Here is a 27,820-nt window from a genome sequence, read left to right on the forward strand (position 1 = left end):
TTGGGGTCTCTGAGCTCCTCGGGGTCAGGGCTCGGGGGGCGCCCTTTACAACCTCCGTGGGCGGCATTATTAGGTGCATTACGGTAGTGCCCAGCTTAGCACCCCAGCCCGGCCCCTGCTCTGTCGGATCCGGCCCAGGCCTGGCCGAGGAACCCTCAGTGCCCCCCCCCCCCCGCTCGCCCCCCGGGCAGCTTCACCTCCCCCCTCCAGGGCACCGTCCAGAACACCTGGGTCCTTGGCCCTGCTCCAACCCATGACAAGCGCTTCTCTCTGCCTCAGTTTCCCCTCCCACCCTGCAGCTGGCTAGACCAGGGCCACTTCGGGGTGGGCCAGTCTGGGCAGTGCTGGCCCAAAAGCCTCCCCCCCCCAATCCAGATGTTACCGTAATACACCTAATAGTAACTCATGTACATCCCACCCAAGCTCATAACACTTTGCTCCCCCCCCCCCATGGCCCTTGGCAATTCCTGCCCAGGTACCCACCTGCCAGTGGTATCCCCAGCCGCTGCCCCCTCACCCACACACGAGCCCCCCTCCAGCCCCCCATAAACAAACTGGGCTCATCTGCCCGGCACTCCAACAAGTCCCAAGGGGGTTGGTTTTATTGTTAAATCACTTTATAAATAAACCCGACCGGCGCCTCCCCCCGGGCCCGGCTAGACATGGGGGGGGGAGCTGAGGAGAGACCCTGCCCCCACAGGGCCTGGATCAGAGCAAGGCAGGAGCCAGAGCCAATGCAGCTGCCCAGGGAGGGGGGGGGCAGTGCCCACTGCGGATTCACCGCTCCCCCGCCTGGCACTTACAGGGGGGGGGTTCCAGTGACTCAGTGAAGACCCTTGGCTGGAGTGGGGGGGGGCAGGAAGACTTGGGCTTCCCCCCCCATTCCCCATCCGAGCCCTGGTGGAGTCAGGGCACCAGGGCCTGGGCTAGGTTTGCCCTCTAGGGCAGAGCTGGGCTGCTGGGGGGGGGGGGGGGTCCTAGGGAATCTCTGGTCTGCCCCACCCTGTGCAGGGATCTGGCTCCCCCCAACTCTGTGCCCCTTTACTGGGTGCCACCCCCCGCCTTGGACTCACTTCGAACAGCCTGGTGGTGCCTGTTAACCGTGCCCCTGCCAGCCCCTCCTGGAACAGCTCAGCCCCCCAGCCCGGGCCCAGAGCCGGGACGACAGACACACAGAGGCGGGGGGAAGGGCCCTTCTCCCTTACACCAGAGCTAGGCCCGTGGGGGCTGGACGCCTCCTGCCTCCCCACACAGGAATGGGGAGGGCTGGCCAAGAGCTCAGGCCGGGGGGGCCAGGACTCCTGGGTCCATCCCCCGTGCTGGGAGGGGGGGGAGCTCCCGCCCCCAGAACCAGCCTGTAGCACCGGTTGTGGCAGGGCAGCCGCGGGCGCTGTAGGGGGGATGCCCAGGGCACAGCGCAAAGCTTTGGTCCGGATCGGGGCCGTCCAACGCTGGGGCAGGCTGCTAGGGGGACCGGCCGGACAGCCCCTGCCGCACGGGGCGCAGGCCGCAGGGGACGGGCAGAGAAGGGCCCCGCGCGGGGTAGGGTGGTTGCCCCACAGGCCCGCTGGGGCCAGGCTGCCAGCAGGTGCGGGCGCAGCAGGAGGCAGGCTGGGCCGGCTCCATGCAGGCCCCCGCCAGGAAGCAGCCCCCCCGCGGGCACGGCTGGTCCGAGTCCCTGGAGACGCCGGCTCCTAGCCCTCCAACTTGTTCAGACTCGACCTGTTCAGAGAGTTTCTGGGGGCAGAGGGGAGCCTCCAATTAATCCGATGGTGAAATTAACAAGAGGCAAAGCTACCCCCGTCCCCAGCGGCTGGGCCCCAGGAATGGGGGTGGAGAGACCCCAGGAAACAAGCCACTCAGGATTCCCAGCTCCATGAAGGGAGTGAGGTGCAGCGGTTAGAGCAGGGGGGTTCCGAGCGAGGACTCCTGGGCTGTTCCTGGCTCTGCCACGGGATTCCCTGCGTGACCCTGGGCAAATCCTGGCTCCTCCCTGCCTCAGTTTCCCCGCTCGCCCTGCAGCCACTCAGGGTGGGCGGGGCCTGTCTCCCTGGGGGCTCACCGGTGCGTGGAGCGTGGGACCAGCGGGGCGTAGAGCTGGGGGATGCGGCGGCTGAGCAGGGGCTGCAGGGCCTCCCGGAGGCGCTGGTAGTTCCGCTCCAGCTCCCGGTGATACTCGCGCTGGTCCGGCCCAATCAGCACCTTGTTCCTGCGCAGGGCGTCCTCGCACCTGCAACCCAGGGGGGCGCTAGGGGCGGGGCGGGGGCTGCCCTGCTCGCCCCCCGCGGAGGGCGGGGCCAGGGCGGGGCCAGGACAGTGGCAGGGGAGTTGGGGGGTCGGGACCCCACGGATAGGGGGAAGGGAGGAGGAGGTGGAAACTGGGGGCTTCAGGAGTGTGAGGGGTGGGAGGTTGATGGGGGCAGCATGGGGCAGAGGGAGGGGCTGTGCAGGGGTGTGGCAGTACGTGGGGCGGGAGAGGCAGCACAGGGCGGGGGGGCAGCGCGGGGGGGGAAGGGGGCAGCGCGGGGGGGAAGGGGGGGCAGCACGGGGGGGGGGTGGCGGGGGGGGCAGCGGGGAGGGGAAGGGGGGCAGCACAGGGCGGGGGGGCAGCGGGAGGGGGGGGGGGCAGCGTGGGAGGGGGGGGGCAGCGCGGGGGGGGGGGCGCGGGGGGCAGTGGGGGGGTGGGTGGGGGGGGGCAGCGGGGGGCGGGGGGCGGGGGGGGGAAGGGGAGCAGCGGGGGGGGGGCAGGGGGGGCAGAAGGGGGGGCAGGGGGGGCGGGGGAGCGGGGGGGGGGCAGCGGCCGCGGGGCGGCGGGGGGCGGGGGGGGCGGGGGGGCAGCGCGGGGGGGGCGGGGGGCGGCGGGGGGGCAGCGGGGCGGGGGGGCAGCGTCTCTACCGTTTGGTGAGGTCCCGGAAGCAGAGGCGCAGCTTGTTGTGATGCCGGTAGAGCCGGGGGTCGTCCGGGATCTCGGCCAGGAACACCTGGGCCACTTCCAGGGGGCCCTGGGCAGCGGGGAGCAGGTCAGTGCCAGCGGAGATGCCCCTCCCCCCAGACCTGACCCCCCCCACAGCCCCTCCCCCCAGACCCCCCCCCCCACACAGCCCCCGCCCCAGACCTGCCCCTCACTCCTGATCCACAGGACAGTCGTGGGCCAGGGGGGCGGGGCCGGGACGGGGGCGGGGCCAGGGCCGGGGGGGGGGGCGGGGGCGGGGCCGGGGGCGGGGCCCGTGCCCGGCGCTGCCCGACCTGGTTGACGGTGGTGCCCACGCAGCCCTGCAGCACCATCTGCAGCATCTTGGCGTCGGCCGGGTCCTGGTGGGTGGCAAAGGCCAGTTCCTGCGTCTTCTTCTGCATGTCCTCGATGGCCACCTCGATGGGCGTCAGGATGATCTGCGGGTGGGGAGGGCTCAGCCCCCCTCCTCTGCTGGGGAGGGGGCACGGGGACGTGCCTGGCCCCTCTGCCCAGCCCTGCCCCCTGCCCAGCACCCTGCCCCGCTGCGTGGCCCCCCCCCGCACCCTGCCCTGCTGCGTGGCCCCCCCCAGCACCCTGCTCCGCTGCGTGGCCCCCCCAGCACCCTGCCCCGCTGCGTGGTCCCCCCCAGCACCCTGCCCCGCTGCGTGGTCCCTCCAGCACTCTGCCCCGCTGCGTGGCCCCCCTCCAGCACCCTGCCCCGCTGCGTGGCCCCCCCCTGCACCCTGCCCCGCTGCGTGGCCCCCCCCCAGCACCCTGCCCCGCCCCCTGCAGGGCGTCCCGGCACCTCCTCCTTGTGCACGACGGGCAGGCGGGTGCGGATGTAGGGGAAGGCGTGCGAGGTGGTGAGCAGCGTCTTGCGCTTGTGCTGCTGGTGCAGCTCGCCGTGCGCCCGGCCGGCCAGCGTGAAGGGCGTGCAGAACACGAAGCGGCGCAGGTCGTAGTTCCGCTCAAAGTAGGTGACTCGCTCCGTCAGCTCGTAGGTGTCGAAGAAGGGCTCCACGTAGGTCAGCTGGATGTAGGCCTGGGAGCAGGGGGGCAATGAGGGGGCCTGGCTAGGGATCTGCCCCCCCCTTACCGAGCCCCGTGGCTGAAGCGCCCGGCCCACACCCCCGTCCCACCGAGCCAAAGCTGGGTGAGTCCTCGGCCGGCTCTGTGCCTCAGTTTCCCCCTCGTGCCTCAGGCTGGGAGCCGCCGGGGACAGGGCCTCTCGCTGTGTCCTTGTAGCACCACGTGGGTCGGGGTGTCCATGTGCCCCCCTGGCCCTACCTTGCTGGGCTCCAGACGGGCCTTGTCCACGGGGTTGGAGTCTTTGATGATCTCGACCACGTCGTCCCCGAAACGCTCGGCGTAGAACTCCTGGGGGGCACCACTGGGTCTCCAGCTAAGAGTCTCCAGCCGCCCCGGCGAGGGGGGGGGGCCCGGCCTGCGGCTTCCCTGGCTGGCAGCAGAGACCCCGGAGCCCCAGACCCCCATCCCCGGACAGGGTTCGCCTCGGTGGCCAGAGACCACAATGAGGGGCAGGCAGCGTCCCACACAGCGCGGGGGCCCAGGATCCAGCCCACGGGACACCCTGGAGCCACGGAGGGACCCTGGAGCGGGATTCGCCCCCTGGGGGGCCGGAGGGGGCCTTTCCTCCCATGCCACAGCCCGCTTGCCCCCTACCCTGCCAGAGCCCCTCGCTCCCGCCCCGCAGCCCCTGCCCCTCGCTCCCGCCCCGCTGCCCCTGCCCCCCAGCCCTGCCCCTCGCTCCCGCCCCGCAGCCCCCGCTCCCCCCCAGCCCTGCCCCTCGCTCCTGCCCCGCAGCCCTGCCCCTCGCTCCCGCCCCGCAGCCCCCGCCCCCCAGCCCTGCCCCTCGCTCCCGCCCCCCAGCCCTGCCGGTGCCCCTCACCTCCAGCCGGTGGGAGATCTCGGCCAGCTTGGTGATGGACGGCTCTTTATACACAAACTCCTGCTCGTCCAGGTCCCCGAACCTGGAGCCGTAGAAGCCGACCCGGAAATACGTCCCGAACATGCGCTGGCCTGGGGGCAGGGCGGGCCGTGAGCCGGGTGGGGCAGGAGAGGCCCAGAGCCGGCAGCGCCTCATGGGCTCGGCTCGCCCTCCAGTGCGGCTGCCTCTGGGGTGCAACGCGGCGGCGGCACTGACTTGCCGGCAGAAGAGAGCGCCCCCTACTGAGCCCCTCCTCCATGCAACGCGGCGCCCCCGAACGCCCGGCCCCGGCCCCGGCCCGCGCCTCCCTTACCCCAACCCACCCCAGGCTGAGCAGGGGGCCTGCTAGCCAGGGGGCTGGTGGGGGGGGGGCACAGGAGTCACTGTGCTGCCGTAGGGGATCCGTGGGACCCGCCTAACGGGTCTGATGCTCCGGGCGCCCAGCTCAGGCTAGAACAGGGGCAGTGGGGCCCAATGGTTACAGCCTAGTTCTGTGCCCAGCGCTGGGAAGGGAAGTGGGGGCTAGTGGTTAGACCCCACCCAGAACTGAGGAGAGAACCCAGGAGTCCTGCCTCCCAGCCCCCCGGCCCCCGCCCGCTCTAACCACTAGACCCCACTCCCATCTCAACCGCGCTCGGACCCTGCCCCCCAACAGCTGCCCTGGCACCGGCCCATCCTGCAGGACCCGGCTGGGCTGGCAGGGAACCCGGCCTCCTCGCCCCAAACCCCCAGAGAATGCCGGGCCGGGAGCGCCGGGAACAGCCCCTGCTCTGGCCCGCGGCTGCCACGGCCGCTCCCCAACGCCCCCCAGTCCCACCCCCGCCTGCCCCCTCCCCCGCCAGCTGAGAACAGAGCCCCCCCCGCGGCCTCAGCCCCGCCCCGGCTTCTCCCCCTGGCAGGGAGGTTCCCGCAGCTCAGGGGACATGGCCCAGCCCCCCAAACCCGTGGGCCCCGGGGGGGGGGGAGACTCACCGCAGCAGGAAGCCGGGAGAGCGGCAGCGGGCGGGGCCGGCGGCAGGGGGGGAAGACAGAGGCACCAGGTGAGCAGGGGGCAGCCCCAGGCCCGGGACAGAGCCCCCCAGAGGGGGAAGGTCACTGGGGCTGAGCATGGGCTCGCTGGGGCCTGTGCTCTGGGGCGGGGGCTGCCCCCCACCCCGTGGGGATTTCCTGCCCTGGCCCAGAGCCCTCCCCAGCCAGGGCTCCCCCCCACCCCACCCCACAGGGAAGGGCACCAGCCGAGACCTGCAAACCCTCGCAGCAGAGCAACGCAGGCTCCCTCCCCAAGCGGAGAACCCAGGCGTCCGGCTCCCAGCCCGCCCCCGCTCTAACCACTAGGCCCCGCTCCCCTCCCCAAGCGGAGAACCCAGGCGTCCGGCTCCCAGCCCGCCCCCGCTCTAACCACTAGGCCCCGGCTCCCCTCCCCAAGCGGAGAACCCAGGCATCCGGCTCCCAGCCCGCCCCCGCTCTAACCACTAGGCCCCACTCCCCTCCCCAAGCGAAGAACCCAGGCGTCCTGGCTCCCAGCCCATCCCCACTCTAACCACTAGGCCCCGCTCCCCTCCCCAAGCGGAGAACCCAGGCGTCCTGGCTCCCAGCCCATCCCCGCTCTAACCACTAGGCCCCACTCCCCTCCCCAAGCGGAGAACCCAGGCGTCCGGCTCCCAGCCCACCCCCGCTCTAACCACTAGGCCCCGCTCCCCTCCCCAAGCGGAGAACCCAGGCGTCCGGCTCCCAGCCCGCCCCCGCTCTAACCACTAGGCCCCGCTCCCCTCCCCAAGCGGAGAACCCAGGCGTCCGGCTCCCAGCCCGCCCCCGCTCTAACCACTAGGCCCCGCTCCCCTCCCCAAGCGGAGAACCCAGGCGTCCGGCTCCCAGCCCGCCCCCGCTCTAACCACTAGGCCCCGCTCCCCTCCCCAAGCGGAGAACCCAGGCGTCCGGCTCCCAGCCCGCCCCCGCTCTAACCACTAGGCCACACTCCCCTCCCCAAGCGGAGAACCCAGGCGTCCTGGCTCCCAGCCCACCCCCGCTCTAACCACTAGGCCTCACTCTCCTCCCCAAGTGGAGAACCCAGGCGTCCTGGCTCCCAGCCCACCCCCACTCTAACCACTAGGCCTCACTCTCCTCCCCAAGTGGAGAACCCAGGCATCCGGCTCCCAGCCTGCCCCCGCTCTAACCACTAGGCCCCCCTCCTTTGCCCGAGCTACACAGACGAGGGTTAGAAAGAGACCATTCCGCCAGGCAGCCCAGACCATGCGGGAGGGGGGGGGGGCGAGGGGGGCGTGCACACGCCCGGGGGGCAGGGACTCGCACAGCCATGCACACGGGTCCTACCTCCCAGCCAGCGCTCTGACGGGACGGGCGCAGAGGGGAGAGAGCAGGAAAGAGCACGTCAGTCCCAGTGGGACCCCCGCCATGGCCCCCTGGGTGCTGCCGCCAGGACACGGGGGCAAGGCCTGACAGAGGGAACCGGCCCCCCCACCCCGCTCAGCAGGGCTCCCCTGCAAGTCCCAGCCGGCCACAAGGGGGCGCTCTGACCCAGGGACCAGCCTTGGGGCCCCGGCAGGCTAAGGGGTCGCCCCACGCCGCAGAGGGGGGAACAGAGACGGGGGGACCTGCCCAAGGAGACAGACCCCCGGAGTCCTGGCTCCCAGCCCCCCGCTCTACCCACTACTCCCCACTCCCCTCGCAGCGGGCCGGCCGGGCGCTCACCTGGCAGCTGAGTCGGCTGAAGGCGTCCTGCAGTTTGCCGTGGAGCCCCGCCAGCTTCGGGAACTCCCGGTTGGCCTCGTGGATGGGGATGAGGATTTTGTAGACCTGGTTCACCGCCTCGTACAGCCCGCCCTGGGGGGGGGTGGGGGGCAGCCCCCCGGCCACGTGAGCACAGGGGCAGGCGCCACGTGCCACGCAGCCCAGGAGCGCCCCCCCGGCCCAGGCACCCCCTGCCTCCATCCCCCGCCGCCCCCCCCGCCCAGGCACCCCCCTGCCGTCATCCTCCCCGCCCCCCCCCGCCCAGGCACCCCCCCCCCCCGCCGGCATCCCCCCCCCCCCCCCGGCCCAGGCGCCCCCCTGCCGGCATCCCACACCGCCCCCCGGCACCCCCTGCCGGCATCCCACACCGCCCCCCCGGCCCAGGCACCCCCTGCCGCCATCCCCCGCCCCCCCCCCCGCCCCCCCCGGCCCCCCGCCCCCCCCCCGGCCCAGGCACCCCCCCGCCGGCATCCCACGCCGCCCCCCCGGCACTCACCAGGGTGAAGGCGGCGGCCGCTTGCTCCAGCAGCCCCACCAGGCCCTGCTGGGTGAAGCACTTCCCAGAGCAGATCCCTTCCTCGTCCGGCGCCAGCACGTCGTCCGAGACGGCCGATTCCTCCAGCACGTTGGACGAGATGCCCTGCGCAGACGGGCTGTGAGGGGGGAGGCCACTGGCGGGGGGGGGGCAGGACTCCGGGGGTCTCTCCTGGCTCTGGGAGGGGAGTGGGGTGTAGTGGGTAGAGCCGGGAGGGGGGGGGCAGGACTCCGGGGGTCTCTCCTGGCTCTGGGAGGGGAGTGGGGTGTAGTGGGTAGAGCCGGGGTGGGGGGGGCAGGACTCCGGGGGTCTCTCCTGGCTCTGGGAGGGGAGTGGGGTGTAGTGGGTAGAGCCGGGAGGGGGGGGGCAGGACTCCGGGGGTCTCTCCTGGCTCTGGGAGGGGATTGGGGGTGTAGTAGGTAGATCCGGGAGGGGGGGGCAGGACTCCGGGGGTCTCTCCTGGCTCTGGGAGGGGAGTGGGGTGTAGTGGGTAGAGCCGGGGTGGGGGGGGCAGGACTCCGGGGGTCTCTCCTGGCTCTGGGAGGGGAGTGGGGTGTAGTGGGTAGAGCCGGGGTGGGGGGGGCAGGACTCCGGGGGTCTCTCCTGGCTCTGGGAGGGGAGTGGGGTGTAGTGGGTAGAGCCGAGAGGGGGGGGCAGGACTCCGGGGGTCTCTCCTGGCTCTGGGAGGGGAGTGGGGTGTAGTGGGTAGAGCCGGGGGGGGGGGCAGGACTCCGGGGGTCTCTCCTGGCTCTGGGAGGGGAGTGGGGTGTAGTGGGTAGATCCGGGGGGGGAGGCAGGACTCCAGGGGTCTCTCTTGGCTCTGGGAGGGGAGTGGGCTGTAGTGGGTAGAGCCAGAGGGGCAGGACTCCGGGGGTCTCTCCTAGCCCTGGGAGGGGAGTGGGGTGTAGTGGGTAGATCCGGGGGGGGCAGGACTCCGGGGGTCTCTCCTGGCTCTGGGAGGGGAGTGGGGTGTAGTGGGTAGATCCGGGGGGGCAGGACTCCGGGGGTCTCTCCCTTCCCCCGGCAGGGCTTCGGGGCTCACCTGGAAGGAGACGCAGCCCACGGGCAGGTAGCGACAGTCCTCCAGCATGCTCAGGTACTCGGCCACCAGCGCGGCGGCGTGCACCATGCACTGCGCGGCCTCGGCGTGGTTCCCCTGCGCCGTGTGCTTGGCCGCCATGTTCTGCAGCCACGTCAGCCGCAGGTCCGGGGAGTTCTGGTAGCCCTTGGCGATCCTGGGAGAGAAGTGAGGGCTAATGGTTGGGGGGGGCGCAGGGGGCCGTGGGGTGGTGCAGGTACCGAGCTGGGGAGTGGAAGAGGGGGCTGTGGGGGGGAGGGGTGCAGCGGGTTGGGGGAGGGGGAGGGAACACGGGGGGAGGGGTGCAGCGGGCTGGGGGGGACGGGGAGGGAACACGGGGGAGGGGTGCAGCGGGCTGGGGGGACGGGGAGGGAACACGGGGGGGAGGGGTGCAGCGGGTTGGGGGCACGGGGAGGGAACACGGGGGGGCTGTGGGGGGAGGGGTGCAGCGGGTTGGGGTGAGGGGGAGGGAACACGGGGGGGAGGGGTGTAGCGGGCTGGGGGGACGGGGAGGGAACACGGGGGGGCTGGGGGGGAAGGGGGTGCAGCGGGTTGGGGGAGGGGGAGGGAACACGGGGGGAGGGGTGCAGCGGGCTGGGGGGACGGGGAGGGAACACGGGGGGCTGTTGGGGGAGGGGTGCAGCGGGTTGGGGGAGGGGAGGGAACATGGGGGAGGGGTGCAGCGGGCTGGGGGGGACAGGGAGGGAACACGGGGGGTTGTGGGGGGGAGGGGTGCAGCGGGTTGGGGGGAGGGGGAGGGGTGCAGCGGGTTGGGGGAGGGGGAGGGAACACGGGGGGAGGGGTGCAGCGGGCTGGGGGGGACGGGGAGGGAACATGGGGGGGCTGTGGGGGGGAGGGGTGCAGCGGGTTGGGGGGAGGGGGAGGAAACACGGGGGGGGGGCTCACCGGTACATCAGGTCGATCAGCATCTCGGGATCCTCTTGATGCTCCTTCATCTTCACGGTGTCGGTGAGGATCATGTGCAGGTTGAAGACGAGGTCCTGCACCTGGGGGCAGAGGGGGGCTGGGCTCAGACCCCGCCCCCTCCGCTCAGCCCCCCAAGGCCGGCACCTCTCATGGCCACGTGGGGGCCGAGCGCTGCAGAGCCCTTAGCTGGGCCGGCCCTGGCCTGGCCCCCACCTCCTCCTGCCACTCACCTGCTTCTGGCCCACAGCCCCTGCCCCCCAGCGCTGGGGTGTGTGAAGGGAGGTGGGGGATGGGTTATCACCTCTCCCCTGTGTAAGGGGGCTGGGGGGCACAGGGAGCGCCGGGGGGCCGAGGGGAGGTGGGGGATGGGTTATCACCTCTCCCCTGTGTAAGGGGGCTGGGGGGCACAGGGAGCGCCGGGGGGCCGAGGGGAGGTGGGGGATGGGTTATCACCTCTCCCCTGTGTAAGGGGGCCGGGGGCACAGGGAGCGCCGGGGGGCCGAGGGGAGGTGGGGGATGGGTTATCACCTCTCCCCTGTGTAAGGGGGCTGGGGGGCACAGGGAGCGCCGGGGGGCCGAGGGGAGGTGGGGGATGGGTTATCACCTCTCCCCTGTGTAAGGGGGCTGGGGGGCACAGGGAGCGCCGGGGGGCCGAGGGGAGGTGGGGGATGGGTTATCACCTCTCCCCTGTGTAAGGGGGCTGGGGGGCACAGGGAGCGCTGGGGGGCCGAGGGGAGGTGGGGGATGGGTTATCACCTCTCCCCTGTGTAAGGGGGCTGGGGGGCACAGGGAGCGCCGGGGGGCCGAGGGGAGGTGGGGGATGGGTTATCACCTCTCCCCTGTGTAAGGGGGCTGGGGGGCACAGGGAGCGCTGGGGGGCCGAGGGGAGGTGGGGGATGGGTTATCACCTCTCCCCTGTGTAAGGGGGCCGGGGGCACAGGGAGCGCCGGGGGGCCGAGGGGAGGTGGGGGATGGGTTATCACCTCTCCCCTGTGTAAGGGGGCCGGGGGCACAGGGAGCGCTGGGGGGCCGAGGGGAGGTGGGGGATGGGTTATCACCTCTCCCCTGTGTAAGGGGGCCGGGGGCACAGGGAGCGCCGGGGGGCCGAGGGGAGGTGGGGGATGGGTTATCACCTCTCCCCTGTGTAAGGGGGCCGGGGGCACAGGGAGCGCCGGGGGTCCGAGGGGATTAGCTGGGGAGGTTCCTGGCCGGCCAGGGGGGTGGCTGACGCGCTCGGCGGGGCGGGGCTGGTGCCGTACAGGCTAGGCCTGCCGCTGGCGTTGCAGTCACTGCTTGCTTTGGGGTGCTGTGTGCGAACCCTGCTGCCCTGTGGGGGGGGGGCCGAGGGGGGGCCCAGGCCGGCCTGGCACTGGAGCTAGCTGGAGGATTCAGGCAGGTGACACTTTGCCCCAGAATCTGAACAAAGCAGGGGAGGAGGGGGCGGGGCGGCCTGGGGGCCTGGGAGTTTGTTTCCGGCTGGTGGGGGAGGAGGGAGTCTCGCTGGCCTGGGGGGCCGGGCAGGGGGCAGAGCTGGGGCTCTGGCCCCTCTCCACCCCCCCCCCCCCCCGATGGATGGTGCTGACGGCTCCTGGTCCCTGGAGCGAGTCTGAGCTGCGCGGCGCCCTGGGACCCACTGAACCGTCTTGGGGGAGGGAGGGGGGGGACAGGGCCGGAGGCTCCCACCCACCAGGGTACCCGCCGTGGGGCTGCCCTACCCGCCGGGCGAAGGGGCGGCGCCGTGGGGCTGCCCTACCCGCCCGGCGAAGGGGCGGCGCCGTGGGGCTGCCCTACCCGCCGGGCGAAGGGGCGGCGCCGTGGGGCTGCCCTACTTGCTCGGCGAAGGGGCGGCGCCGTGGGGCTGCCCTACCCGCCCGGCGAAGGGGCGGCGCCGTGGGGCTGCCCTACCCGCCGGGCGAAGGGGCAGCGCCGTGGGGCTGCCCTACTTGCTCGGCGAAGGGGCAGCGCCGTGGGGCTGCCCTACCCGCCGGGCGAAGGGGCGGCGCCGTGGGGCTGCCCTACCCGCCGGGCGAAGGGGCGGCGCCGTGGGGCTGCCCTACCCGCCGGGCGAAGGGGCGGCGCCGTGGGGCTGCCCTACCCGCCGGGCGAAGGGGCGGCGCCGTGGGGCTGCCCTACCTGCTCGGCGAAGGGGCGGCGCCGTGGGGCTGCCCTACCCGCCGGGCGAAGGGGCGGCGCCGTGGGGCTGCCCTACCTGCTCGGCGAAGGGGCTGTCACGCAGCGCAGCGTCCTCCTGGGCGTAGGTGAGGATGGTTTTGAGCGAGCGGCGCAGATGCTCCTCGTTGAAGGGGGGCGAGGTCCCGACCAGGCAGGACAGCGACATGGTCACCTGCATCTTCACCCGGGCGAAGTTCTGTGGGGGGGGGGGGGGGGGGGATGAGCCGAGGCGCCCACAGCGCCCCCTGCTGCTTTGGTGCAGCGCCACCCAGCTCCTGGCATGGGGGGGGGGCGCCATGGGGCTGAGCCCCCAGCCACTCCCCCAGAGCTGCGCCAAGGAGCCGGCGGCAGGGCCCAGACGGCCCATGCTCCACCCCAGAGCCGGGGGGGACGGCCGGACCCAGCCGGGGGGGGGGGGTCCAGGGGCTCGGCCGGGGGGGGTCCAGGGGCCCGGCTGCGGGGGGGTTCAGGGGCTCGGCCGGGGGGGGTCCAGGGGCCCGGCCGGGGGGGGTCCAGGGGCCCAGCCGAGGGGGGGTTCAGGGGCTCGGCCGGGGAGGGTCCAGGGGCCCGGCCGGGGGGGGGGGGGTCCAGGGGCCCGGCCGCGGCGCTCACGTTGCCGAGGGCGAAGTTCTGGCGCATGAGCAGGTAGAGCGAGGCGCTGGCGTGGGCGCGGATGGCGCCGACCCGGCTGCTGCAATGGCGCAGGAGACGCAGGCAGAGGTCGGCGCAGAGCTCCGTGTCCTCCTCGAACAGCAGCTCCGGGAACTGTGCGGGGGGGGGGGGTGTTAGAGCCAATGCAGGTCGTGGGGGATGGGGGACAAGGGGAACGGTCAGGGGGCCGTGGGGGATGGGGGAGTGGGGGGCAGGCGGGAGGGGATGGGGAGGGCGTTCGGGGGGCCAGAGGCCACAGGAGGGGTCGTGAGGGATGGGGAAGCGGGGTGCCACGGGGGGGGCCCGGGCGGGGGGGGAAGCAGGCGGGGGGCGGTTGGGGGATGGGGAGTACGGCCGGGAGGCCAGAGGCCGCGGGGGGCGGTTGGGAGTCTGTGGGGAATGGGGAAGTGGGTGGGGGAGGTGCGGGGGGGGGGTGGGGGTCGGGGGGATGGTTGGGGGCGGTCGGGGGGGATGGGGACAACAGGCGGGTGGGCCGCGGGAGGTGGGCAGGGGAATGAGGAGGATGGTCAGGGGGTGGGTGGGGGGCCGCAGGGGGAGGTTGGGGGGGAACGAGGAGACCGGGCGGGGGGTTGGGGGGGGAGGTTGGGGGGAACAAGGAGACCGGGCGGGGGCCGCGGGGGGAGGTCGGGGGGGAACGAGGGGGCCGGGCGGGGGGCGGGGGGGAGGTCGGGGGGGAACGAGGGGGCTGGGCGGGGGCCGCGGGGGGGGTGGGGGGGCGCGCTGGGCGGGGGAGGGGCCGGGGGGGGGCTCTCACCTTGCTGACCAGGGCGCGCTGGGTGGCCAGGCCGTGCTGCAGGAAGAGGGCGCTGGAGGCGCCGGCCAGGCCGTGCAGCAGCACCCGCAGCACCACGTCCAGCAGGCTCTCCCGGGCCTCCGCCAGCAGCACCGTCTGCGGGACACGGCGTCAGGGGGGCCGGAGCCTCCGGGGGGGGGGGGGACTTGTCCCAGGCTCTCGGGGGGGGCTGGGTCAGTGAGAGCAGCTGGGGGGAGGGTTTGCCGGGGGGGGCCCTGCCCTGCCCCCACCTGGACGATGATCTCCAGCGTGTCCAGCACCACCAGGTTGGCCTCGGTCGCCAGGTTCCCCTCCACCAGCATCTCCTGCTCCACCTGCTCCCTGCTCCTGGGGCAGAGCCACGGCCAACTCAGAGCGACCCCCGGCCCGGCCCCCGGCCCCCCGCGTCCTCCCCTCCCCCAGCCCGGCCCCCCGGCCCCCCCGCGTCCTCCCCTCCCCCAGCCCAGCCCCCCACACTCCCGCGGCCTCTCCTCCCCCCTGGCTCCCCCGCGTCCTCCCCTCCCCCCCCCCCGGTCCCGGCCCCCGGCCCCCCGCGTCCTCCCCTCCCCCAGCCCGGCCCCCCGGCCCCCCCGCGTCCTCCCCCCCCCCGGCCCGGCCCCCCGGTCCCCCCCGCGGCCCCCGGCCCCCCCGCGTCCCCCCCTCCCCTCCCCCAGCCCAGCCCCCCACACTCCCGCGGCCTCTCCTCCCCCCTGGCTCCCCCGCGTCCTCCCCTCCCCCAGCCCGGCCCCCGGCCCCCCGCGTCCCCTCCCCCAGCCCCCCCCCCAGCCCGGCCCCCCACACTCCCGCGGCCTCTCCTCCCCCCTGGCTCCCCCGCGTCCTCCCCTCCCCCAGCCCAGCCCAGCCCTCCCAACCATCTCCCCCCCCCCCAGCCCGGGCCCCCACCCCTCCCGCGTCCTCCTCTCCCCCAGCCCAGCCCTCCCAACCATCTCCCCCCCCCCCCAGCCCGGTCCCCCAGCATCCTCCTCCCCCCTAGGGCCAGCCCCCACAGCCCTGTGCCCACCCACCCACCTCATGGCCCCCAGACGCCCCAGGCTCCGCGGCGGCCGCACTCACCTGTCCACCTTGTCGGAGTTGGGGCGCCAGTGGGTGAGGTTCTTCCTCCAGCGAACGCTCTCCTGGCCCCCCAGGGGGCTGCGCTCTGCAGGGCGTGGGGAGGGGGCTTAGGAGCCGCAGGCACCCCAGGGTGAGCCAGCCTCATCAAGGGCTTAGCCCCGCCCCAGCCAGACCCCCACACCCTGAGCCCCTCCCAGCCCCCAGCCCCAGGCATGCCTCCTGCCCCCCGAGCCCCTCCCAGCCCCCAGCCCCAGGCATGCTTCCTGCCCCCCGAGCCCCTCCCAGCCCCCAGCCCCAGGCATGCCTCCTGCCCCCCGAGCCCCTCCCAGCCCCCAGCCCCAGGCATGCTTCCTGCCCCCCGAGCCCCTCCCAGCCCCCAGCCCCAGGCATGCCTCCTGCCCCCCAAGTCCCTCACAGCCCCCGGCATCTCCCCTGCCCCCCACTCTCCCCCCGAGTCCCTCCCAGCCCCCAGCCCCAGGCATGCCTCCTGCCCCCCGAGCCCCTCACAGCCCCCCTCTCCCCTGCCCCCCCAAGCCCCTCACAGCCCCCGGGATCTCCCCTGCCCCCCCAAGCCACTCGCAGCCCCCGGCATCCCACCTGCCCCCCGCTCTCCTCCTGAGCCCCTCCCAGCCCCCAACATCTCCCCTGCCCCAGCGCAGTGAGCGCATGGGGGCTGGAGTAGGCAGGGCGTTGGGGGGGCGGTTAGACAGTCGGCTCCACCCAGGTCTGAGCCCCCCCATGAGAAGTGGCATCAGGAGGGGAGGGGGGCTCTGTCCCCGCCCCCAGCTCACCCCGGCTGCGCCGCACCATCTCCTGGCGCGCCCCCACGGTGCCCAGGATGGCCTCCTCCAGCCGCGCCCTCATGTCCAGGGACTTCTTGAAGGCCAGGCTGCTGCTGCGCTCCAAGGCCTTCCTGCCCTGGGGGGAGAAAAGGGCTGGGCCGGCTGTCGGGGGGGGGGGGGGACAGGGCGGGGCCAGCTGTTGGGGGGGGGGGGGCGGGGAGGGCGGGGCCGGGTGTCGGGGGGGGGGGGGGGCCGGGGGTGTCGGGGGGGGCGGAGGACAGGGGGGGGGGGGGGCTGGGTGTCGGGGGGGGCGGGGGGCGGAGGGAGGACAGACGGGGATGGGCAGGGCCGTGCAGGGAAGGAGGGGGGACAGGGCTGGGCCGGGTGTCGGGGGGGGGGGGCGGGACAGGGCGGGGGGCCGGCTGTGTGGGGGGGGGGGCGGAGGGAGGACAGACGGGGATGGGCAGGCGGGGGGGCAGGCAGGGGGAAGGAGGGGGGACAGGGCTGGGCCGGGTGTCGGGGGGGGGGCGGGGCCAGCTGTTGGGGGGGGCGGAGGGAGGACAGACGGGGATGGGCAGGCCGTGCAGGGAAGGAGGGGGGACAGGGCTGGGCCAGCCATGTGTGCTGGGGGGGCCGAGGGGGGGGCCGCGATAATCGGCCCCAACGTGAGCACCCGCGACTCCGTTTGGGGGGCCCCCGCTGCGCCCCACCTTGTACTGGAAGCAGGCCACGCAGAGGTACAGCAGGTCGAGGAAGCGGCCGAGCTGCGGGGGGGGGAGCTCCGCAAACCAGCCGTGCAGCGCCCCCGGCTCCCCGTTCTTCAGCACCCACAGCAGGCAGGCCAGCAGGGTGCGGCTGGACTCCGCCGACAGGGCGCCGCCCGCGCGGGGGGGCTGTGGGAGAGAGGAGGTCAGCGCCCACCCCGGGCCCCTGCAGCCGGAGCCATGACGTGTGGGGGGGGACATCCAGCCCAGAAACCCCTGCCCCCACCCCGCCCCGCCCCGCCCCACTGCCGTCAACCCTGCCAGGCAGCTGCCACCCACCCCGAGGGCACTGCCGGCTCCATCACCAGCCCCGCCCCACAGAAACCGTCTCCTAGGTCTGGGAGGGGAGTGGGGTCTAGTGGTTAGACGACGGGGGGGCAGGACACGGGTCAATCCCCGGCTCTGAGAGGGGAGTGGGGTCTAGTGGTCAGAGCAGGGAGCTGGGGGGGCAGCGGGGTCACCAGGAAGGGAGCACCCTATCTCCAGCGACCGAGGTTGCTCCGACGCCCCGGCTGGCTCGAGGACCCCGCAGAGGATACTCACGGCTGCTGGCCCGGGGAGGGGGCTGGCCCGGGGGGCGTGAGGCAGGGGGGAGCCGGCGATGGCCATGGCCACCGACTGGCTAATGGTGCTGCTGTCGTGGTCCACGTCGTCCCTGGGCACGGTGACCAGGCGCCCGCGCGCACTGTGGTGCTCTGGGGGGGGCAGAGCACAAGGCTGGGGCACGAGCCAGCCCCGGGGTGCCCCAGAGAGAGCAGGGCCAGGAGCGGAGGAGCTCTGCCGCGAACGCTCCGACCAGCCTGGCAAACCCCATCTCGCCCCGGGAACGCTGGATTCCCTCCCCGTGAGCCGGGGGACCGAGGGGGCCCCGGGCGTCTCCAGCTTTGTCTTCGTTCTGGCTACTCTAGCAGACGCTTGCGAGAGTTTGTGCGCGTCTGAGTCGGCCCAAGAACTCCTCCCGCACGGGAAGAGCCGCCCCCCTCGCCGGGCCGCCTCCTCGTCGCGTAGCAAAGCCAGGGCTGGGCATGGCCGTGCCAGAGCGTTGGGCTGTGCCTGGAATGGGACTGGTTTCCATCCCATGGAGAGGGAGGGCTCTGCTAGCAGGCACCGTTCTCCTGCAGCACGGCCACAGGGGGGCAGCGATGGGCCAGCTATTACCCCACTGGGCCAGCAGGGGGCGGGGTGGAGAGAGGGCCAGCGTCGGAGAGCGTCTGTCTGTCCGTCCCGCCAGGGGGCCTGCTCCCCTCTCCCAGCTGCAGCGGCCATGGAGAGACGCTTCCCCCCAGCCCCAAGCTGCCGCGCTGAGCAGCCTGCACCCTGAGACCCCTGGCCAGCCCCGCCCCAGAGCCACGGGGTCACTGGAGAACAGGGCCGGGCCCGGCGGCTCTGGGGGCGAGAGCCGAGGTGGGAAGCGCCCTGGGCCCGGGAGAGCCTGGTGGAGTGGGGGCCACGGGGTGTCCTAACCTCTCCCTGCGGAGGGCGCGGGGCTGCGGTGGCACAGGGCACCCCTAGTGCCCAAGGGGGTTGCCAGGGAGGCTCCTTGCTGGCCGGGGGGCAGCTGACGTGCTCGGTGGGGCTGGCCCGGTCTCTGGCTGTCAGTAGCCCTGGCTCTGAGCCACTCGCCCTGAACCGTGTCCCCAGAAACCTCGTGTCCCCAGAAACCTCGCCTATTACAGCGGGATCTAGCAGTTACCCAGGGGGTTGGAAGCAGGACTCCCGGGTTCTTACCCCAGCTCGGGGAGGGGAGTGGGGTCCAGTGGGTAGAGCAGAGGGGCAGGACTCCCGGGTTCTCGCCCCAGCTCGGGGAGGGGAGTGGGGTCTAGTGGGTAGAGCAGAGGGGCAGGACTCCCGGGTTCTCGCCCCAGCTCGGGGAGGGGAGTGGGGTCTAGTGGGTAGAGCAGAGGGGCAGGACTCCCGGGTTCTCGCCCCAGCTCGGGGAGGGGAGTGGGGTCTAGTGGGTAGAGCAGAGGGGCAGGACTCCCGGGTTCTCGCCCCAGCTCGGGGAGGGGAGTGGGGGTCTAGTGGGTAGAGCGGAGGGGCAGGACTCCCGGGTTCTCGCCCCAGCTCGGGGAGGGGAGTGGGGGTCTAGTGGGTAGAGCGGAGGGGCAGGACTCCCGGGTTCTCGCCCCAGCTCGGGGAGGGGAGTGGGGTCTAGTGGGTAGAGCAGAGGGGCAGGACTCCCGGGTTCTCGCCCCAGCTCGGGGAGGGGAGTGGGGTCTAGTGGGTAGAGCAGAGGGGCAGGACTCCCGGGTTCTCGCCCCAGCTCGGGGAGGGGAGTGGGGTCTAGTGGGTAGAGCAGAGGGGCAGGACTCCCGGGTTCTCGCCCCAGCTCGGGGAGGGGAGTGGGGTCTAGTGGGTAGAGCGGAGGGGCAGGACTCCTGGGTTCTCGCCCCAGCTCGGGGAGGGGAGTGGGGTCTAGTGGGTAGAGCGGAGGGGCAGGACTCCCGGGTTCTCGCCCCAGCTCGGGGAGGGGAGTGGGGTCTAGTGGGTAGAGCGGAGGGGCAGGACTCCCGGGTTCTCGTCCCAACTTGGGAAGGGGTGTGAGGTCCGATGTGCAGTGGGGGTGGGGGGCAGGGGCTGACCGGTGAAGTCGTAGAGCTGCGGCAGGGCGTCGGTGACGATGCCGAGGAGCGGCAGGTAGAGCCGGGCCACGTGTGCGCGGGCGACGGGGTCGGCGTACCGGGCGTCGGCGTCGTGGGTGCTCAGCAGGTTGTGCAGGGTGCTGATGGCCTTCTTGTGCAAGGAGAAGATGCTGGAGGGAGGACGAAGAGGGTGTGTGAAAAGGGGGGGCTGAAAAGGAGACTCCCCCCTGCTCTAACCACTAGGCCCCACTCTCCTCTCAGAGCTGGGAGAGAACCCAGGCATCCTGACTCCCTGCCCCTCCCCCCTGCTCTAACCACTAGGCCCCACTCTCCTCTCAGAGCCGGGAGAGAACCCAGGCGTCCTAACTCCCTGCCCCTCCTCCCTGCTCTAACCACTAGGCCCCACTCTCCTCTCAGAGCCGGGAGAGAACCCAGGCGTCCTGACTCCCTGCCCCTCCCCCCGCCCCGCTTTAACCACTAGGCCCCACTCCCCTCTCAGAGCCGGGAGAGAACCCAGGCATCCTGACTCCCTGCCCCTCCCCCCTCCCCAGCAAGCTCTGCCCAGCTGGATCCCGGGGGGCCGGGGACCCTGCTCACCCGTCGGCGTCGGGCTCCAGGACGAGTGCCAGCTCCGTCAGCACCAGCCCGGCCAGGAAGTGCTGGCGGCGGAAGGGCCCCGACAGCTCGAACATGCCGGCCACACGCGGGTCCGGCGCCAGGCTGGAGAAGGCCGAGCCCTGCGGGAGCAAGCGACGTGGGGCAGGGCAGGAAGGGGGCATGCGTGGGGCAGGCAGGTGGGGAAGAGCCGGGCCGGGGGGGGCAGATGCCAGGAACTGAAATGCCTGGACAGTGGCTCCCCCTGCCCCCGCCTGCCCCCCCCATGTCCTGCCCCCAAGCCGGGGCTCCCCCCACACCGTGATGCCCTGGATGGCTCAGTGCTGAGCTCGGGGCGGGACCTCCCCAGGCTGCCCCCAACAGAGAGCAAACTCCCCCAGGCCCAGAGCCACTGGGGTGGGGGGCGAGGGCTTTGGTGGTGGGTCAGTGACCCCCCATTGGGACGGCAGCGACCCCCCCGGGAGCCAGCTCTGGGCGTGGGCTGTGGCTCCAGGGGACAGCACCTGGGTGGGCGGGGCAGGGGGCGGGACCGTACCTGGGCACAGGGGGGGGGGGGGAGGGGGGGCGGGGCCATACCTGGGCGCGGGAGGAGCTGGGGGAGGGGCCGTACCTGGGCGCGGGGGGAGGAGGGGGAACGGGGCCGTACCTGGGCGCGGGGGGAGGAGGGGGAACGGGGCCGTACCTGGGCGCGGGGGGAGGAGGGGGAACGGGGCCGTACCTGGGCGCGGGGCGAGTGGGGGGCGGGGCCGTACCTGGGCGCGGGGAGGGGCCGTACCTGGGAGGTGGCAGAGCAGGTGGAGGGCGAGGGGGAGGCGGGCGGCGAGAGGCGGTGCCAAGGCAGGTTCAGGCTCACGTAGTGCTCGTGGCTGCAGACGATGCGCAGGAAATCGAGGCGCAGCCCCCGCAGGGCGGCCGCGTTCTGGGCGCTGGGCAGCCGGTTCCCGATCTGGGGGGGGCGGCCAGTGAGGGGACGGCCCAGGAGAGCCCTGGCCCAGCTGTTCTCCTCTCCCAGCCTTTTCCTGACCATCCCCCCAGCCCAGCTGCCTCCCCACCCCCATCCCCGCACGGGGAGTTCACCTGCGGAACTCCCTGCCCCAGGACGCTCCATCCCCGCACGGGGAGTTCACCTGCGGAACTCCCTGCCCCAGGACGCTCCGGGGGCAGAGGCTCCCGCCCGCCCAGCCCACCTGCTTGTAGTAGGTGCGGACGAGGCCGAAGACGAAGGTGCGGTCCATGAGGGAGAGCAGGTCGTTGAGGAAGAAGGCCAGGCTGCTGTTGAGGCGTTCTGCCAGCCCCGCGTCCTGCAGGGACAAGGCCGGGGGGGGGGGGGTCACACTTGGGGGGGGGACCCAAGGACACGGGCTCCAAGCAGCATGCGAGCAGCCAGCCCATGTGGCCGAGAGCAGGCTGGGCTGGGGTGGAGGGACAGAGACAGACAGAAGTAACGCGGGGGGGGGGGTACGTTGCCAGCGGGGGGCGGACACACACAGGAGCGAGTGGCCAGTGGGGAGCAGGGGGTGCGGCCGACGGGGCAGGGCGGGAGGTTGGGGGTCGGGGGAGGGGGTGCGGGGGGGCAGGGCGGGAGGTTGGGAGTCGGGGGGGCAGGGGGTGCAGCCGACGGGGCAGGGCGGGAGGTTGGGGGGCAGGGGGTGCGGCCGACGGGGCAGGGCGGGAGGTTGGGGGTCGGGGGGCAGGGCGGGAGGTTGGGGGTCGGGGGGCAGGGGGTGCGGCCGAAGGGGCAGGGCGGGAGGTTGGGGGTCGGGGGGGGCAGGGGGTGCGGCCGATGGGGCAGGGCGGGAGGTTGGGGGTCGGGGGGGGGGGGGCAGGGGGTGCGGCCAACGGGGCAGGGCGGGAGGTTGGGGGTCGGGGGGGGCGGCCGAGGGGGCAGGGCAGGAGGTTGGGGGTCGGGGGGGGGCAGGGGGCGGCGAGGGGCAGGGCGGGAGGTTGGGGGTCGGGGGGCAGGGGGTGCGGCCGACGGGGCAGGGCGGGAGGTTGGGGGTCGGGGGGCAGGGGGTGCGGCCGACGGGGCAGGGCGGGAGGTTGGGGGTCGGGGGGGGGCAGGGGGTGCGGCCGACGGGGCAGGGCGGGAGGTTGGGGGTCGGGGGGCAGGGGGTGCGGCCGAGGGGCAGGGCGGGAGGTTGGGGGTCGGGGGGGGGGGCAGGGGGTGCGGCCGAGGGGGCAGGGCGGGAGGTTGGGGGTCGGGGGGCAGGGGGTGCGGCCGACGGGGCAGGGCGGGAGGTTGGGGGTCGGGGGGAAGGGGGGGCGGCCGAGGGGGCAGGGCGGGAGGTTGGGGGTCGGGGGGCGGGGGGTGCGGCCGAGGGGCAGGGCGGGAGGTTGGGGGTCGGGGGGCAGGGGGTGCGGCCGACGGGGCAGGGCGGGAGGTTGGGAGTCGGGGGGGGGCAGGGGGTGCAGCCGACGGGGCAGGGCGGGAGGTTGGGGGGCAGGGGGTGCGGCCGACGGGGCAGGGCGGGAGGTTGGGGGTCGGGGGGCAGGGCGGGAGGTTGGGGGTCGGGGGGCAGGGGGTGGGCCGAAGGGGCAGGGCGGGAGGTTGGGGGTCGGAGGGGCAGGGGTGCGGCCGATGGGGCAGGGCGGGAGGTTGGGGGTCGGGGGGGCAGGGGGTGCGGCCGAGGGGGCAGGGCGGGAGGTTGGGGGTCGGGGGGCAGGGGGGGCGGCCGAGGGGCAGGGCGGGAGGTTGGGGGTCGGGGGGGCGGGGGGTGCGGCCGAGGGGCAGGGCGGGAGGTTGGGGGTCGGGGGGCAGGGGGTGCGGCCGACGGGGCAGGGCGGGAGGTTGGGAGTCGGGGGGGCAGGGGGTGCGGCCGACGGGGCAGGGCGGGAGGTTGGGGGGCAGGGGGTGCGGCCGAGGGGCAGGGCGGGAGGTTGGGGGTCGGGGGGCAGGGGGTGCGGCCGACGGGGCAGGGCGGGAGGTTGGGGGTCGGGGGGCAGGGGGTGCGGCCGACGGGGCAGGGCGGGAGGTTGGGGGTCGAGGGGCGGGACGGACCCACCTTCTGGTGGCGGCTGGCGATCTCGGCGCTGACGGAGCCCACCAGGGCGGCGACGTCGTCCACGAAGCGGCTGGGGAAGCGGAGCCGGCGCGGGGCCGCCAGCTTCTCGCCCTGGTGCAGGTGCAGGGCCATGCTCTTCACCTGTGGGCGGAGCCGCACGCTGGTGGGGGCGGGGCTTGGGCGCCAGGGGGCGGGGCCAGGAACCCACCCCCTGGTGGCAGCCGCCCGTCACCTGCCACCAGACCTGTGGCCTGAAGCCTCCCTCCCCAGCAGGTGGCCCCTCCCCCACCCCGGGGTGCCCCCAAGGGCAGGGTGGCTAGTGGGGGGCTGAGAGGTGAGCCCCTCTCCAGGAGCCAGGGGCCGGGGGAGGGGCACTCACCAGCAGGCGGAAGAAGAACCAGGCCTGGTGCAGCACGGCCTCGCGCACGGTGCTCGTGCTCACCACCCACTGCAGCGCCAGCTCCTCGTGCAGCAGCTGGGCAGAGACGGAGGCACCGTTACGGGGGGCATCAAGCGTCGTGTCCCCCCTACCCCCCCGCTGCTCTTGGACCTGTTCGGCTGATGGGGGCCTGACCCCTCTGCCTGCTGAGCTCATGCAGGCCCATCACCCTGGCGTCTGGGCGCTGCCCGCTCTGCAATCCCCAGTGCCCCCTCGGCACGGGGGGAAACCGAGGCCCCGGGTGGCGCTGGTTGGTGGCAGGCGGGGTTTGAACCCAGCCCCGCGTTAACGCCTCCTCCCCCCGACTCGCCCCAGTGCCCGGCGAACGTGCTGAGTCGCTCCAGCCCCCTGGCCCGGGAACGGTTCCCCAGTCCCCAGGGACGCAGCGGGACCGGCGGGGTGGCTGCCCCCCTGCTGGAGGCCGTGATGCGGCTGGGAAAGGCGGCCCAGCGCGCGCCGGCGATGGAGCACGCGTGGGACAGCGGATGGACAGCGGATGGATGGAGAGGAAGAGGCGGGAGATGAGAAGCTAGCAGGCGAGTCTGGGGGAACCTGTTCGAAAGGAGACTCCCCTCCTGCCCCTCCCGGATTCTCTCTCTGGCCAGGGACCGCAGGAAAGATTTTGGAGCGACCCGATGCCTGTGGGGCGCCTGCGGGATCGTCCCCTGGCTCGGACTGGATGTTTAATGGCCCCGGGCGGGCTCCGAACACTTCCTTGGCATTCGTTAACTCGGCCACGGGGCACCCTAAGTGTTAGCAATGGGGAAACTGAGGCACGGGAAAGGGCTGGGACGTGCCCAGTGCCACACAGGATGCAGGCTCCAGCCGCCCAGTACCCCAGCTCTAGCTGCTCCTAGCGCCCTGCCCTCACCACTAGCCCCCAGCACGGGGACAGAACCCAGGAGTTCTTGGAGCGTGACCCTCCACCCCCGTCTACTCCAGGTGGGCCCGTTTCCCTCCCGCCCCCTCTACCTTCTTGGCGGTCGGCCGGGTGGGGGCGGCGGGCGCGCTGGAGCAGCTCTCCAGGAAGGAGGAGAGGCGGTTGGCGCTTCGCTCGCTGGCCTGCGGGGGGCGCCGATGGAGGAGCGAATGGAATGAGAGGATGGAGCAGAGCAGAGACACGGATGCGAATCCCAACAGCGACCGAGGTTCCTCCCCAGCCTGGGGGCAGCCACAGACCTGGGCCGAGCCCCCAGCACGGCAGCCCCCTCCCCACCCGGAGCCCCCCACCTCGACACTGCTCCGGTTCGACCCACCCCAGCGGGCGTGTGGCGCCACAGTCCCCGCCCCCCCACCACCAGGGGGAGGCGCGGTGCGGCGAGGACCGGCCGGCGAGGGGCGAAGCCGAGCGGGGAAGCCAAGCGGAAAGGGGGAGGGGCACCTGTTTGAGGTCGGCGCTGGAGCTGGGCGGGTTCCGGCGCAGCACGGCCTTGGGCCCGCCGGGGGCGTAGGCCGAGTTGACCCAGGAGTGCGAGCGGTCGATCGCCTGCGCGCGGCCGCCGGGAGAGAAAAGAGCAGCGAGAACCGTCACCGGCGGGAGGCAGAGTCCAAGCAGGGCCCCCCCGCGGCACAAGGGGTCCCAGCAACACCAAGCGGGGAGGGGGAGCCGCGAGGGCAGAGCGGGAGGGGGCCGGGTGCCAGGAGACCCCCCGGGGGCACAGCCAGCGCCGGCCTTACCTTGCTGGCCAGGATCTTCTGCACCTCGAGGTCCGGGCAGCCGGGCGTGGAGGCCAGGTCGGGGTTGCTGTTGCTGATGCTCTTGGAGCGCGCCAGGGTGAGGCTGGTGGGGCGGGCGGTGGCGCGGGACAGGGTGGCGCACTGGACGGCAGCCCCGGGGGGCAGCACCGAGGCCTCTGGAACATACACCCCCCTCCGGGGGTCAGCTTCTGAAACCCTGGAGAACCCAGGCGGCCTGGCTCCTGGGCCCCCTGCTCTAACCACTAAACTCCACTCCCGTCCGGGGCCAGAGAGAGAACCCGGGGGTCCTAGTTCCCACCTGCCTGCTCTAACCACTAGCCTACACTCCCCTCCAGGGCCAGAGAGAGAACCCGGGGGTCCTAGTTCCCACCTGCCTGCTCTAACCACTAGCCTACACTCCCCTCCAGGGCCAGAGAGAGAACCGGGGGTCCTAGTTCCCACCTGCCTGCTCTAACCACTAGCCTACACTCCCCTCCAGGGCCAGAGAGAGAACCCGGGGGTCCTGCATCTCAGCCCAGTTCCCCTCCCCCGCTCTGCCCCCCTTCCCAAGGTTCCCCCAGAGGAAACTTTCCCGGGAGACCCCCTCCAGAGAGCAGCCCCCTCCCAGGGCGATCTACCCTCCCGTCGGCTCCTCCCCCGGGCCCCGCTCACCGCTCCCGGGCGGGGCCGGCTCGGCGGCGGGCAGGCGGAAGGCGAAGTGCACGTAGGCGGCCAGCACCGGGCTGTGGCCGTGCTGGTCCTGGCTGGCCTCCAGGCCCCGGTGGATCTGGCTCACCATGATGGCGATGGCCTCGAAGGCGGCACGGCCCAGGTTGACTGGGGGAGACGTGGGGGGGAGGGGGCTGAACTGGGGAGAGGGACCAGGCTGGGCCCCGGGAGCTGGCCGGGCACACAGGACCCCTGGGCTGTGCCGCTAATTACAGCCCCACCTGGTGCCTCAGTTTCCCCATCTAGGCCAATGGCGGGGGCTCGGACACACGCGCCCCGAGGCACAACCGGCCAACCCCGTCCACAGTGCCTGCCCTGTGGGGGGGTGCTGGGAGGGACGCGCCGCCTCTGATTGGCTCTCTTCCCCTCTGCCCCGCCTCCTGGGATGGAGCAGCCAATCGGAGCAGCTGCAGCGCTCTCCCCTTTTCCCTTCCAGGGTGGGCACCATTCCCTGGGGGGGGGGGGGTGCCAGCTCCTCCCCCCCTCATGACAGCTGGCCTGAGAAGGGGGAGGGCCCGGAGGGGGGCGGGAAGATCAGAGGTGGGGCGGCGGGGGCAGAATTCTCCCCCCCCACGTTCTAGACTACAGGGGGGTTTCGGAAAAAGTGGCCTTTTTTGCACCAAATCTTTCCCTGCGTCCCGCCTGCCGCCGGGGTCTTTCGCGAGTAAATCCACCGAGCGCGGCAGCTTCCTCGACCGCGGGAAACCGCGTTTCACGGGGAGACGCCTTCTCCCCAGCGGGCTCCTTCGAAAAGGTGCCGCGTGCTGCAAACCGGGCCTTTTCCGGGCGCGTTCCGGAGCACGGGCTGGCGTCTAGACGCTCCCTTTCGAAGGAGGCGAGCAGCCCAGGGCTTAGGGTGGCGCCCGTCTCCGGGCAGGTGTCTGGTCGGCCAAAAACCTTTTGTTTCGGGAACGTGGGTCTGGGGGTCTGCCGGCCTCTGACGAGGGGGCAGCGACCCAGACGGCAGCTGGTGTTTTCTCCCCTTTGGGGAGGTGCCCGAGGTTTAGGGAGGAGGTTTCCCAAGTGACCTCTTCCCTGGTTTACTTGGGGGGTGGCAGCGGATAGTCCCCAAAATCCAGGCATTACGATTTGGGGGGGAGTGTTTGTACCAAAGCCAGGAGAGATCAGGTTTTGGGGGGCGTTTGCGGGCCCCCACCTCTGCATTTGTGGAGAACCGCCTTAAGCCCGCCCCTGGCTGTTCTGCCCCCCACTAATTGGGGGGCGCGATCCCCATGGGGGTGCCAGGGGCTCCGATTGGGGCAAGCCTGCCAAAGGATGGGGGGGCAAGGCTACCGCAGGGGGCCGTGTGCCGGAGGCTCCCTAACGGGGGGGCCAGCCCTTTGCGGGGCGGGGGGCACTCACCGATCTGCCCCCCGATGAGGGGTGGGCGGGCCATGAGCAGCAGCAGCTTGTCCAGCAGCTGGTGGGCGTGGGTGAGGAGGGGCCCCAGGCCCGCCCCCCGCAGCCCGGCCAGGCTGGCCCGCAGCTCGCCCTCCACGCTGCCCTCGGTCAGCACGGCGTCCCGCAGCCGCACCGGGAAGCTGCCCTCCTCCAGCACGTGGCCCAGCGTGAAGAACTTGTCCAGGGCGGGGTCCTGCGGGGGGGGGAGGTGGCACCAGGGGGCTCTATGCACCAGCAGCATCGCCCCCCCCGGTGCCACAGGGCGCCCGGTGTCCTGGCACGGGGGAGGCCGCGAGCGGCACCGAGCGATGCCAAGGAGCCGGGACGTTGGGCCCGGAGCCTCGACCTCCCCCCCATGATGCCACCTCTAGCACCCCCTCCAGTCCCCCACCCCACCGCTCCAGCCCCCCTCACCTGCGTGTGCACCGAGGACACGGCCCGCAGCTCCACGTGGAACACCCCCTTGTGGTTATCGACCCACTTCATGCCAGGGAGCTGCACCTGCCGGTGGGGAGGGAGAGCCGTGGGAGCCAGGCCTCGGCCCTGGGTACCCACTCCCGGCCCCGGCCCCGCCCCCTGCCTAGGTCCCACCTCCCGTGGGCAGAGGGCATGGACCAAGCTGGGATGCAGCCGTGCTCCCTCCCAGGATCTGGCCACACCGCCGTCCCCGTGACTCAGTTTCCCTGCTGGTGCTCAGAGGAAGGCGCAGGCCGGTCCCAAAGGGGGCTGCTGCCCCATTCCAGGCCTGGGTGAGCCCTCCCCCCGGGGCCTGAGTCCCGCAGAGCTGGGAGACGTGCCCAGGTGCCACGGAGCCACCCGCTCACTTACGTCAGGGGTGAGCACTGAGTAGCTGGGCGGGGGCTTCTCCACCGAGACGGGCAGGCAGAGGGGGCCGGTCCGCAGGCGGCCGTGCTGCAGCAGGGGGACCCACTGGCGGGAGAGAGGGGAGG

At 73.3% G+C, this 27,820-nt stretch overlaps 1 protein-coding gene across 9 annotated transcripts in view; it reads right to left on the bottom strand.

Annotated features, from left to right (window-relative positions):
* Positions 1–575: 575 nt before the first annotated feature.
* Positions 576–27,820, bottom strand: part of DOCK6 (dedicator of cytokinesis 6) — a 48,037-nt gene continuing 20,792 nt past the window's right edge. Inside the window, exons 18-50 of one of the 9 annotated variants that reach the window (XM_089774713.1) lie at positions 27,699–27,800; positions 27,285–27,371; positions 26,832–27,063; positions 25,413–25,577; positions 24,741–24,916; positions 24,445–24,549; positions 24,036–24,125; positions 23,004–23,099; positions 22,625–22,765; positions 20,810–20,923; positions 20,398–20,568; positions 19,605–19,744; positions 19,008–19,177; positions 16,969–17,120; positions 16,372–16,554; positions 15,671–15,797; positions 14,880–14,964; positions 14,057–14,147; positions 13,788–13,922; positions 12,974–13,126; positions 12,399–12,557; positions 10,169–10,269; positions 9,227–9,419; positions 8,146–8,289; positions 7,611–7,742; positions 7,233–7,247; positions 4,863–4,988; positions 4,241–4,330; positions 3,759–3,995; positions 3,247–3,390; positions 2,896–3,002; positions 2,063–2,230; positions 576–1,737 (exon numbers count right to left, since the gene is read on the bottom strand). In XM_089774713.1, coding sequence (XP_089630839.1) covers positions 1,695–1,737; positions 2,063–2,230; positions 2,896–3,002; positions 3,247–3,390; positions 3,759–3,995; positions 4,241–4,330; positions 4,863–4,988; positions 7,233–7,247; positions 7,611–7,742; positions 8,146–8,289; positions 9,227–9,419; positions 10,169–10,269; positions 12,399–12,557; positions 12,974–13,126; positions 13,788–13,922; positions 14,057–14,147; positions 14,880–14,964; positions 15,671–15,797; positions 16,372–16,554; positions 16,969–17,120; positions 19,008–19,177; positions 19,605–19,744; positions 20,398–20,568; positions 20,810–20,923; positions 22,625–22,765; positions 23,004–23,099; positions 24,036–24,125; positions 24,445–24,549; positions 24,741–24,916; positions 25,413–25,577; positions 26,832–27,063; positions 27,285–27,371; positions 27,699–27,800 — 4,374 coding nt within the window. In that variant the 3' untranslated portion in view covers positions 576–1,694. Of the gene's footprint in view, positions 1,738–2,062; positions 2,231–2,895; positions 3,003–3,246; positions 3,391–3,758; positions 3,996–4,240; positions 4,331–4,862; positions 4,994–7,232; positions 7,248–7,610; positions 7,743–8,145; positions 8,290–9,226; positions 9,420–10,168; positions 10,270–12,398; positions 12,558–12,973; positions 13,127–13,787; positions 13,923–14,056; positions 14,154–14,879; positions 14,965–15,670; positions 15,798–16,371; positions 16,555–16,968; positions 17,121–19,007; positions 19,178–19,604; positions 19,745–20,397; positions 20,569–20,809; positions 20,924–22,624; positions 22,766–23,003; positions 23,100–24,035; positions 24,126–24,444; positions 24,550–24,740; positions 24,917–25,412; positions 25,578–26,831; positions 27,064–27,284; positions 27,372–27,698; positions 27,801–27,820 lie in introns of those variants that run through there. The other 8 variants (XM_089774712.1, XM_089774711.1, XM_089774716.1 and 5 more) reach the window with 8 other exon arrangements.

This window comes from Pelodiscus sinensis, chromosome 31 (assembly GCF_052426305.1).
Source record: "Pelodiscus sinensis isolate ZL-2025 chromosome 31, ASM5242630v1, whole genome shotgun sequence".
In the NCBI taxonomy this organism is placed as follows: Eukaryota; Metazoa; Chordata; order Testudines; family Trionychidae; genus Pelodiscus; species Pelodiscus sinensis.